Source organism: Ylistrum balloti, unplaced genomic scaffold, assembly GCF_031769215.1.
Source record: "Ylistrum balloti isolate Yb309-2 unplaced genomic scaffold, AGI_CSIRO_Ybal_v1 Utg370056, whole genome shotgun sequence".
In the NCBI taxonomy this organism is placed as follows: domain Eukaryota; kingdom Metazoa; phylum Mollusca; class Bivalvia; order Pectinida; family Pectinidae; genus Ylistrum; species Ylistrum balloti.
In genome coordinates, this window is record NW_026782106.1 from 44,597 (window position 1) to 56,068 (window position 11,472).

General features: G+C 35.3%; 1 protein-coding gene across 1 annotated transcript; it reads right to left on the reverse strand.

The window, feature by feature from the left end:
• Positions 1-1,517: 1,517 nt before the first annotated feature.
• LOC132549348 (clumping factor A-like) lies at positions 1,518-2,237 on the reverse strand. Its single transcript, XM_060213277.1, has one exon. The coding sequence runs from the start codon at positions 2,235-2,237 to the stop codon at positions 1,518-1,520; it is 720 nt and encodes a 239-aa protein (XP_060069260.1).
• Positions 2,238-11,472: the final 9,235 nt, after the last annotated feature.

Here is an 11,472-nt window from a genome sequence, read left to right on the forward strand (position 1 = left end):
AAAATAAATAAATATTTGTTATTCGGGGATATTCAAGCTTGTTTAAATTATGTTTGAACACGTTTCCAATATGTTTCCGTATTTAGTTAGCATGTTGACAAATTTTCAAATTTATGGCAGGTGTTTGTGAGTGCTGAAGGACATACATTATATTGTTTTGTATTATGTGATCTCGTGGTATTGTTACTGTTAGGGACCTACTCGGCAGGTCTCTGCGTGCTAATTTGTAACAGCAGATTATACTTCATAAATGTTATGATATCTCTCCCGAGTAAATAAATATCCAATACTATGTTAACTGGAACCCATATAATGCACCGGTTTGTTCAAACATTGAAAGATGCTTGACAGTTCATTACTTACCAAACCCTTTACGTAACAACATTTTCTACTTCAATAAATGATATATAAACATCTAGTAGACATTTCCGGAAATAAGAGCTGAAGTTTCTGAGGTATGTTTAGGTGGACCAATATAATCTTGGTTTCTTCGTTAAGACATAATTTCGAATATTTCGTAACGTTAATGATAGCAATAGATAATTTGAGGAAGAAAACACTAATTTTAATTATCAAAATATCGCCCGCGAGCACATGCAACACCAACAAGACTGAGTTGCCTGTTTTAATTGCATGCTGGAATAATTGCAGGATATTATAGAATAAATAGACGTAGACTCACAGAAGCAAACAACCACACACGACGACCCGCTGCAAAGATTTTCTTGTGCGTCATTGAGTGACGCTACTCTCAGGGAATCGTCAGGTATATTTCCCAATAACTCACATCTCAATAATGAAGATAATGATGATCGTATTCGGCTAAATCGTAAAAAGTTGAAAGTTGATGAAAATTATGGGTGAATTTTGTGGCCGTCATAGTTACTCAGAAAAAATTTTACGTCTTTATGCGATATGAAATAAACGTGTCTGATGTTCGTTAGAAAGGATTGAGCCGGTTTTACATGACGGGTGTCGTTGATGAAGCACGAAGACACTTGCACTTCTGGAATACATGGTCTTGTTCTAGTTTTTTTTATACGTCTCCGTATAAATCTTTCTTTTACTCATATTTTCAGTTTTAGTTAATTTGAGTTTGGATCATCATTGTTGATATGTTGGTATTTTTTTCTTCTTTTTGAATTGAATTGAAAACCATCTGTTTTCCCGTCCATTCAACTCAAGTCAAACATGGTGCCAGTGGCTACTATGTATAAACTGTAGTAGGGCTATTACAATACCACTATATCTCCTGGCATTGTGTAATAATTCTCCTATCGCAAAAACGGGTAGAAGGAAACAGGTTGCCAGGAATATGTATTCTTCCACTTGTCTCACTACGTCATAAAAATCTATTGACAAGGCAAAGATTGCTTTTCCTGATGAAAAATCATCAATGCAGACCCTGAGGACTATAATCCTTTATTTCTTTCCCTAAAACTCATTATCTAGCATCTCGCTCACTCCCACTTTCTTCATTCATACCTTGTCTAGCAACTCCCTCAGTGTCAATTTCATCATCCATGCCCTGTGTTGAATTTCCTCACTACCACTTGCAATATCCATGCCCTGTGTTGAATCTCCCTCAATGTCACTTCCATCATCCATGTCCTGTGTTGAATTTTCTCACTATCACTTCCATCATCCATGTCCTGTGTTGAATCTCCCTTACTATCACTTTCATCACCCATGTCCTGTCTTGAATCTCCCTTACTATCACTTTCATCATCCAAGTCTTGTCTTGAATCTCCCTTACTATCACTTTCATCATCCATGTTCTGTCTTGAATCTCCCTTACTATCACTGTCATCATCCATGTCCTGTGTTGAATCTCCCTTACTATCACTTTCATCATCCATGTTCTGTGTTGAATCTCCCTCACTATCACTTCCATCATCCATATCCTGTGTTGAATCTCCCTCACTATCACTTCCATCATCCATGTCCTGTGTTGAATCTCCCTCACTATCACTTCCATCATCCAAGTCTTGTCTTGAATCTCCTTTACTACCACTTTCATCATCCATGTCCTGTGTTGAATCTACCTTACTATCACTTCCATCATCCATGTCCTGTGTTGAATCTCCCTTACTATCACTTCCATCATCCATGTCCTGTGTTGAATCTCCCTTACTATCACTTCCATCATCCAAGTCTTGTCTTGAATCTCCCTTACTATCACTTCCATCATTCATGTCTTGTCTTGAATCTCCCTCACTACCACTTCCATCATCCATGTCCTGTGTTGAATCTGCCTCAGTGTCACTTTAATCATTCCTACCTTGTCTAGAGTTTGCTTTTTTCTTATTATTGTGACACTACGTGTTTACTATCGTGATAAGTTGCAATTCCATCCAGACATGCTAATATTATTCGGCGGAAGACTCAGGACATAAAGCGCTTTTCGCACCTTTTCGTACAAGAGAACGAATATCTTATTAAATAATCACATGCAAAATAGATTATTTATTGATCTTTAAATATAAGCGTATCACTTAATGGATGCCTGTAAAATCAGCGAGCTTTTTCATCCAATATTTGTTCTGAAAATCAAAGAAACAACCTTCATCACCAGACGAACTATATTACAACATATTTACAACGCGCGGATATTTTAGATTTAAGATGATGCTTGCCGGTGTAGCATAAACTACTGACCCTTAAAATATTGACACCCCTGTATTGATACTTTTCCATCTGACACCTGTCACATTTTAAATGTACCTTGCTATAACGTGTTACAAAGTTAAAACTGATAAAGGGTTACTTGTTTAATACGAAAAGAAAATTCGACCAGATATTAACTATATATTAGCATAGCGATCAGTTATGTGGATATAAGTATAGAATACTATATATATTTGTGAAAACAAGCTAACGAAAGTGCATTTGAAATCTGGAACACTAGGTGCGAGGAACGTTAAAATAACACTAACGAAACTGTGTTCACACCTGTATCCCTTTGAATGTATTTTCCTAGTTAACTTTGTATAAGGATTGCTCTATGAATGTAACTACGTCCCGTTATTACTGAGGGAGGGTCATAAATTTTTCATATATTAATTTGTAAACGAAAATTAGTTTGTACGTGTTTCTCATAACAAACTACAGAACGAGTTTGGGCCGCCCGCCTTCGACATTAACAGTTTGGACGGAGTTATGGGCCTTTGGAATACTTTCACCTTGTAAATCAAGAAATCTAAATGGAATTATTGTTTTTCTTTCTTATAAAATATCAAAAACGGATTCGAGTCCTTTTCCCTCAGTCTCATTTATTGAGGAATTCCAACATATTCGCCTGCAAACTACATACAGGGGAAATTGATAGTAAGCGTAATCTTTCCTACACTTTTATACATGTATAAAATCGAGTTTGAAATTCGGTCTCATATTCCTTCATTCGATTACAGACCATTTGAAGGTTTAAGAATTTTATTATTAGTTTTTAGAAATTGTTTGAGACACATACCAAAACTTGGTCACTATTACATACATCATGGACTGGGCACTAAATCCTTGTCCGGGTTATGTGCCCCTGGCTAATCGATGCAATGACAGGGGATATCTAGCTAAAATATTTTATCCTTTACGTTAAAATGTCAGGAACCAGGTTTGGGTGAAGCTGATGAAAATATAACATAGACGATAAAGAATCAAACTCAGATATTTCACCACTCTTCAATGATAATGATGGCAGTTATGTTTACAAAGTTGATTGAAAAGCACACTCGCAAAATATTTGTTATGATTTGTTACAAAAATAGTTGCAGCAATTTGATACGCAAGTAGATCATACAATCTACCTTCAAATATAGTTCTAAAGTACTGGTAACAGATTAGGCTGATGTATTAAATTGGCACGCTATATCCCTTCCAGTACGTCCATATTTGTTATAATTTGTAACAAATTGACTCACGATATCCCGTTAAGTACATTCCAATGTGTTAAAGAAAGACAGTTGTAAGAAATTGACATGCAATATACAGACAAATACGTCTAACTTTGGGTTGATGTACGTCCAAATTGTTATAAATATTATTGTAACAAATTGACAAGTGCATTCCAAATTGTTAAAGAAAAGTTGTAAGAAATCCCGTCAATTCGTTCCAATTTGATACAAATGTTATTGTAACAAATCGGCACACTACAGTGACCCCCATCCCCCTCCCCATCGTCCCTGTCTAATACTGGTCCGCTGTGGCGTATCTTGACCAACTACCTGAAAACATTATTTTCCTTCCCAACTATTTTGGATTTTTCTGACTAAATAATATGATTTTGCTGCGTGGAATGATCTGTAAGTACCAGTTTTGTGAGAGAGGCTGAAAATGCCTTCGCTCTAATCTATTCAACTTTTTGTCAGCTTGTCATCTCGCCTCCTTTTCACGTTCCTCAAGCCGAACTACGAATCTCCTACACAATTCTCTGATATACGTTGCATCGCTGGTTTTGCATCCAATTTTGTTCACACATTCTGTGATGTTTTATCCTTAGAATGACAATTGGCTTTTCGGAGAGTCTTGTGGGGCTGTCTAAATACCAACACCGCGGTACGATCTCGGACAGGCCTTTGATGTAAGGAATGACTACCTGTCCTTTCGGTATGTTCCTTTCCTTGATAGTTCATATCTGAAATTTTTCTTATTCTTTGCTTTTTCCAAATTCGCTGTTAACTTTCTGAATTGCCTTATCAGAGTGTTATAAAAACATCTATTTTCTTAATAATTCCAATCAGTAGAGCAGTATTCCGAAATATCGTAGGAAGAACAGTGGAAAGGAATTCGAATGATGCAAGGAAAATTTAGTAACAAATGAGTTTACTTACGAAGAGGTTGAAAACAGATCAAGAAAGGACCAACATGATAAAAATTCAAACTCAAATTCCATAACACTAGGGCGGAATATGAACAAAAGAAAGATTTGCACAGAGCCTCCAGAGAAAGTACAAGGAGAATAATACCAGGTGTTCCGATAGAGTATGCGTCTTCTGTTTCATTGACGACACCCGCCATGTAAACCTTGTTTAATCCAAGTAGGTAATGCCACGTTTTCAAATGAGAGCAAGGTATACAACAACAGAACAGGCAAACTAACGAGCATCAAATACGTCTAGCTTCATGTCACACAAAGAAATAGAATATTTCTCAATGAGACCACTATGGCAACCATAAAACTTCCCCATCATCTTCATCAGTCTGCATCTTTTGAATCCTTGTGTTACGATTTGCCAGTTGACGACTTCTGGCATGAAAATCGTGATTTTGGTAACAGGACTTTAAATATCGAATCAACTGTGATATGTAAATACCATAGGTTGAAGATGCAGGGATATTGTTATCCAGAAATCGAAAATTCACAATAGGGAAATTGAAATCATCAAATTTATCATACAGTTTGATGAAAAGCTGTCCATTTTGGTCAAGCTATAGAAAAAGATCGAAATAAGCAGCTGATATGACAATTTCCAGTTCTGATGTATATATACGATGGACTTAGTCAATAAATTTCTTGTTATTAAAGACAAGACGTCATCAATATATATAAAGGTGAAATTAAAAGACTTCGCAAGGTCTTTGTGACTTGTTTTGTTTAGCTCTTCACACTCGCACGAAAAACAGTCAGCCAACAGAGGGGTGCAATTAATTAGTTTCCATAAGCATGCCGATAGTCTGTTGGAAGATCTTACCACCAAACTTGAGGATGATGTTGTCAACCAGAAACTCGATCATTTTCATGATTTCGTCCTCCGTATATTTCTTCTTTGATTTGAACATAACTTTAACGGAATACGCTTCAGTAATTCAAAACCATGTATTTTTACCGCCGTTCATCTTTCTTTGAAAGAAAAACTCTCATAACAAGAGAAAGAAGGCGTCCTTCAATTTGGAATGGGGTATCCTGAGTACAGGGAGGAAAATTCAAATGTTCTTATAGGAGACATACTTTTTAGAAGAAGGTGTTGAAGATTGGTAAAACGCTCTTTGGAGTTTTTCAAAATCCACATGTTATTTATTCCACTTCTTGAGTAAACAATATCACAATAAGACTGTAACCCAGATTTGATAGTACTTAAAATGGTGGTTAGTAGTTAAGAGAAAGTCTTGGTTGAACAGTAAGACGAGTCAGCAGCTACAAAACGTTGTTTATATGGATAATTGTAGTTAAGGGATCCAGCATAAACGGGTGAGGTTGATTGCAATACCAAAGCATGATTAGCTAGTATTTCGTCTTTGTATAATGTATAGGTGGGTTTCCTTCCTTATCGAGCAAGCCCAGTTCTTTTTTGTTTACAGTAAATTTGATAATGTTGAGGAATGCGTAGGAAAAGTGGCGGATTTCGTTACGAGTACACTAAGTGTGAACCTGACGAAAAATGATATCAACATTGCGCATAGACTAGGGAAATTTAACAGAGCTAAAATATAACACTTTTTAATATTTATGGTCCAAACCAAAACCAAGATAGCCCAGTTTTTTATACAAAAAGTTCTGACACTATTGATGAGTTTAACTATGCTCATGTTATTATTTACGGTGATTTTAACCTTGTTTTGAAACATGTACATATGTACTACATATATGAGAGGGTGTGTGTATGTTTATGGGTGTGTAACGTGGGCGTGTATCTGTATAAAGTATCGCAGTTTGAATATGTAGGTGTGTTCTCGTGCATGTGTCTGTAAGCGTATGTTTATTTTTATTCGTGTATCTATCGTTCATTGTACTGAATAAAAGGTAAGTTACAAAAAAGAAAATATATGTTGAATAAAAACATCACATTTAAAAAAAATGATAATTTTTCCAGACAAGGATCTAGTTATTTGACGCCTTATCTTGAAGATAATCCTTGTTTCTAGATGAATAACAAATACATGTATTCATCGAGGGATGGGACATTTGATATGCATACATGTATTTGAACAAAAGAGGAAATGGCCACCCTCCCCAGTCCCATTGAGATGAAGTGTAATCAATACTTTTCAAGGAATGCTATACATTCTTTTATTCATTACATATATTTTGTTGCACTTTTGATTTGTCTAAACCCACACCTGGAAGTCTTGAAATAACCTCATACTTAAGAAAGCACGTGTAACACTTTAAAAATCATTAAGATTAAAAAAAATAATAAATTATAGAATCCACGTGCTTCATATTTCTTTATTCACATTGAACGTTGTAATACTATCCACACGACATTCACAAAAATGGTGTTGGTGGTTATGCTTTGTAGTGAATGGAAGTAAACATCTACAAGATAGTACTATTAGTCAGAATATGCTAAACGGCCTATGAATTAAATCTGACCACTTTCATGATCAGGACATAACTTAATATGTTTGTATAGGAGTTTAGGAAGAAGTAACCTTAAACGTGCGTATAGGAGTTTGCAAAGAAATCTAAGATGATATTTCAAGAATGAATCTGACGTACAACATGTCGATAGCCGACTGTAAGCATGACTATGTTTGATGTTAACACTTATCTTGATTGACAAAGGTTTGTTAAGATGTTGCCCTAGTTCTATTGGTTTTGGGTTTTAATTGTGATTATTATGACATGTTAGAATTCTTTTCAAACATTAGTGAAAATGTCAAAAGTTAAAGATTTTAAAATCCACTTAAAAATGTGATAAATGGGGGTATTTGGATATTAGGATTTAACCTAAAAACAATAATAAAAATTGAAAAATAGATGAGGAATCTAAAATTAGCCAGGATAAAGTATTTACGTATATCATCTGATTATTTCTATGGCCAGGTCCGTTGAGACAAACGCCGAAAGCTCTTACAGAATCGGTCATGAATTTCGGTTTTTGTCAAGTGTAAAAGTCATGACCTATTCTGTAGATGATACATGAAAACAAACATATTTCCCTCATTCTAAAATCATTTTAGCTTTAAAATGGAGTTACGATAAAGAAAATACCGACATGTTAACACAATCATAATTCAAACGCAACAAAGATGCACAAAAGAAAGATTTACTCGGATATGCTTGAGAAAGTAAAAGGAGAATATGACCAGGTGTTCTGGAAGGGGAAGAGTCTTCTGTTCCATAGTGATTTCACAATAGAGATATCGAAATCACCATGTTTACCATACAGCTTGAATGAAGGAAGCTGGTTCTGTTGGAAGGAAAAAATTGAGGTAAGGCAGCCGATATATAGAAGAGTCCTTCATGTCTTTGATTTGTTCATGTTGGTGGGTAAATAAGATGAACATGGTCAGTAAATCACTAGTTCAATTAAAAACAAAAGTCATCCATACATCTGAAAGTGAAAATAAACCATCTCGCCAGGTCTTTTTGGCCCTTTTTGATAAGTTCACCGATAAATTCAGCTTCGTATGAAAGCAAGAGAAGGACTTAGTCTGAATGCTATAGTCTAAAGATCCAACCTACCAAACTCAACAAATGATCAAATATTTTTAAAAAGCTATACACAAACATCAATTTAGGATAGAAAATACAACCAAGCCATTGATGAGGATATGTTGATCTTCATTGCAGTAAACTGAGTTTTGAAGATCTATGACTCGGGTACACATTATGTCAAATTCCCTGGAGAACATTACCTTGGACAACGCACTTAACTCCAGCGCTGGGGATTTAATTGTCTGATTTCAGTGTAAGATACTGAAATTTCCTCGGAAACAATAGTTACGATAGGTGTTAACGTATTTAATTGTGTAATATATCATAAAGGAAAAGTCGGGAATTTAGATTACAGCATGTTTTCTGGCTCGCACTATATCTCCTTAATGTTATTTCTGCGCAAGTGCACCTCACGTTCTGAGTAATCTTATATACAAGATACTGCCCTTTACCTCTTGAGGTTTTGCGTAAAGGTTTTGTCTGGGGACGAATAGATCCTTATAATGACTAAGGCACCATTGCTAATAAAATTAACTGTTAGAAAGTATCACGTAGGAGCTATATAATTGATCATTAAAAAAAATTAGCAGATCATTACTACTTGACAATAGCTTATTTGTACTCCATTAAACTCTGATCGTTAAGATGGAATACCCCGGAGTATTTGCCGTGGTAATCTAACCCTGAATACACCAATTGCAGAACGCGTGTTTGGATCATTTGTGGTGTAATTAAGTGTCATTCCCATCTTCAAATTGACCCCTAAAACGTCAAATAATACTGCTTACACGTCTACCTTTCTCTTTTCACCTTTCAAACATTCCCTGGTTACTGCCTCACACACTGTGCCATTCTTGATGATATATATTAATATAACCTTCAGATGTGATGCCATATACTATATCTGAACACACGCCATGTTTGTGCTCCTACGTCCCTGTGATTTGAGATATTTTATGTTGAATTAAACTCCGTTCAAACTAAACTTAGCTATCTCATATATTTCCATTATCAAGACATGTTATCTTCTCTACAAAAAATACATAGAGACATGTTCGTGCTTAATTTTATCCAAAGCGTTGAAGAGGAGACTTTTGAATTTGAATTTCTGAAATAACATTACTCAATGTCAAATATTTCAATGGTAAAACAATATTTTCCTCGTATTGATTTGGTTAACACTAAACTTGCGTAAATAAAATTTTTAAGTTTAATGATGATATAGCATTTACCATCTTATTGCGACACATTAATAGAACGCTTGTGAAAATTATTGGCGTCTGGTGATATTAAAATTTGTTACACGACATGCAAACAGCCCAAAACTCATCCGTCAAAATAATTGAAGATGAATGAAATCCGTCCCTAACATGTGATCTGCAGTGTGAACATGTTTTAAATGCATCTATGTACATCATGTCAGATGCTTAATACGTCATTCGTGAATCGATCTATGGTCTATGGTACCTCTGTTTAGATGGATTTTGCCTGTCAAGATAATTTCGTCAAATTTATATTTTCCTTCCAAGGAAATGTTGCCAACTTAAAAGTGATTTATTTCTTAAAGCACGATATGATTTATATCGTCTAATAAAATCAATAAGTAAGATTAGCTGTTTTCTCAAATATCAATCCACGGTATTTATTAAGGGTGACAAAACGAATAATCTATGTTTACATTAATTTTAAACCTTAATACTAATCCGGAAATACAATTTGATCATTGTATGAAATCAAATCAGGAAGAAAAAACTCAAACACATTATCAAAACTACAATCACTATTGCACGGCAAATTCCGCGTTAACATGAAACAAAAAAACTCTATATTGTTGGGTGAAATCTGACTCCGAAGACAACTTATTAAATGTTACATTATTTCAGTCTGCTTTATCTTACAAATTACATTTAGTTTCATGTAAATGTATACTTGTAATAGCACACTCAGTCTTGTTTATAGCTATTTGTTGAAATAAATTCAGTTTAAACAAAACATAAGAGTACTTAATTGTCCTCAAACAAAATACATGTTCAAGGCATAAGGGAGTGGGATATAATTCACACAACTGAGCTGATGCGATAGAAACAACAGGGAAAATAACGACCTGTCAACATAGTCTTAACTCAAGCTCTAAAGAGATGAGAAAAATGCAAAACATAGACAGAGGAAACAATCACGGAGACCAGCCAGGAAAATGGTGAGCGTCTTCTGCTTCATCGACGACACCCGCCATGGAATGTCACATTCTTAAGAACAACAATGGGGCGACCAAGCATACTAACAGGCATCGAAGACGTCCAGTTTCATATCACACCAGGAAAAATATTTCCTATTACGAATTCCTACTACTAACCCTTTATGGTCACCATCCACGATTTCTGAAACCCTACTAATATAGATGCAATCATCAAGGAATATTTCACTGGTGTTAGGTTACCTTGGGATAAACTGAAGTTCAAATCTAGATAAGCCTTACACATTCGGTATGTGACGTCTGCCATGCGTGAGTACATTAAGCACATTGTTATAAGACATGTCGTAATGAGTTGATATGTGTACTACTGGCATACATGTAATTTAATATTGCAGCTGGCAGGGGAGTGCCCAGTCGGCCTCGTTCCTACCTGAAATTACAACTGAATATAAATCATTTTAAATTCCATTGTTGATCAATATTTATGAAACCTCAGTATCCGGAATTCGTTACTTGTTGTAAATGTTGACCATGAGGCGATTACACACATGTATATTCAATTCAATAGAAAGCACACTGTAATGCCGGACAATCGCACACAATAAGAGAGTTTTAAGCCATTGCAGTGTGTCGGTATCAGAAAACGAAGAAATTCGAAGCCGTTGTCCAGGTATATGTGGAATAGTGTGTTTTAACAATTGAGGATATTTCATGATCAGTTTTAAGAGTTTGTAAAGTTTCGATGTTATTAAGCTGGAAATCACGCGAAAGGTTGTAAACAAACACTAGTTGTACATATACATTCACACTGATTGCTTCAGGGTTTTTTTTTCGTTAAACGCCATCAAGAATATGCTTGCAAAGACTTAACAAAAGAAGCGAAAAATGAATAGCACCATTT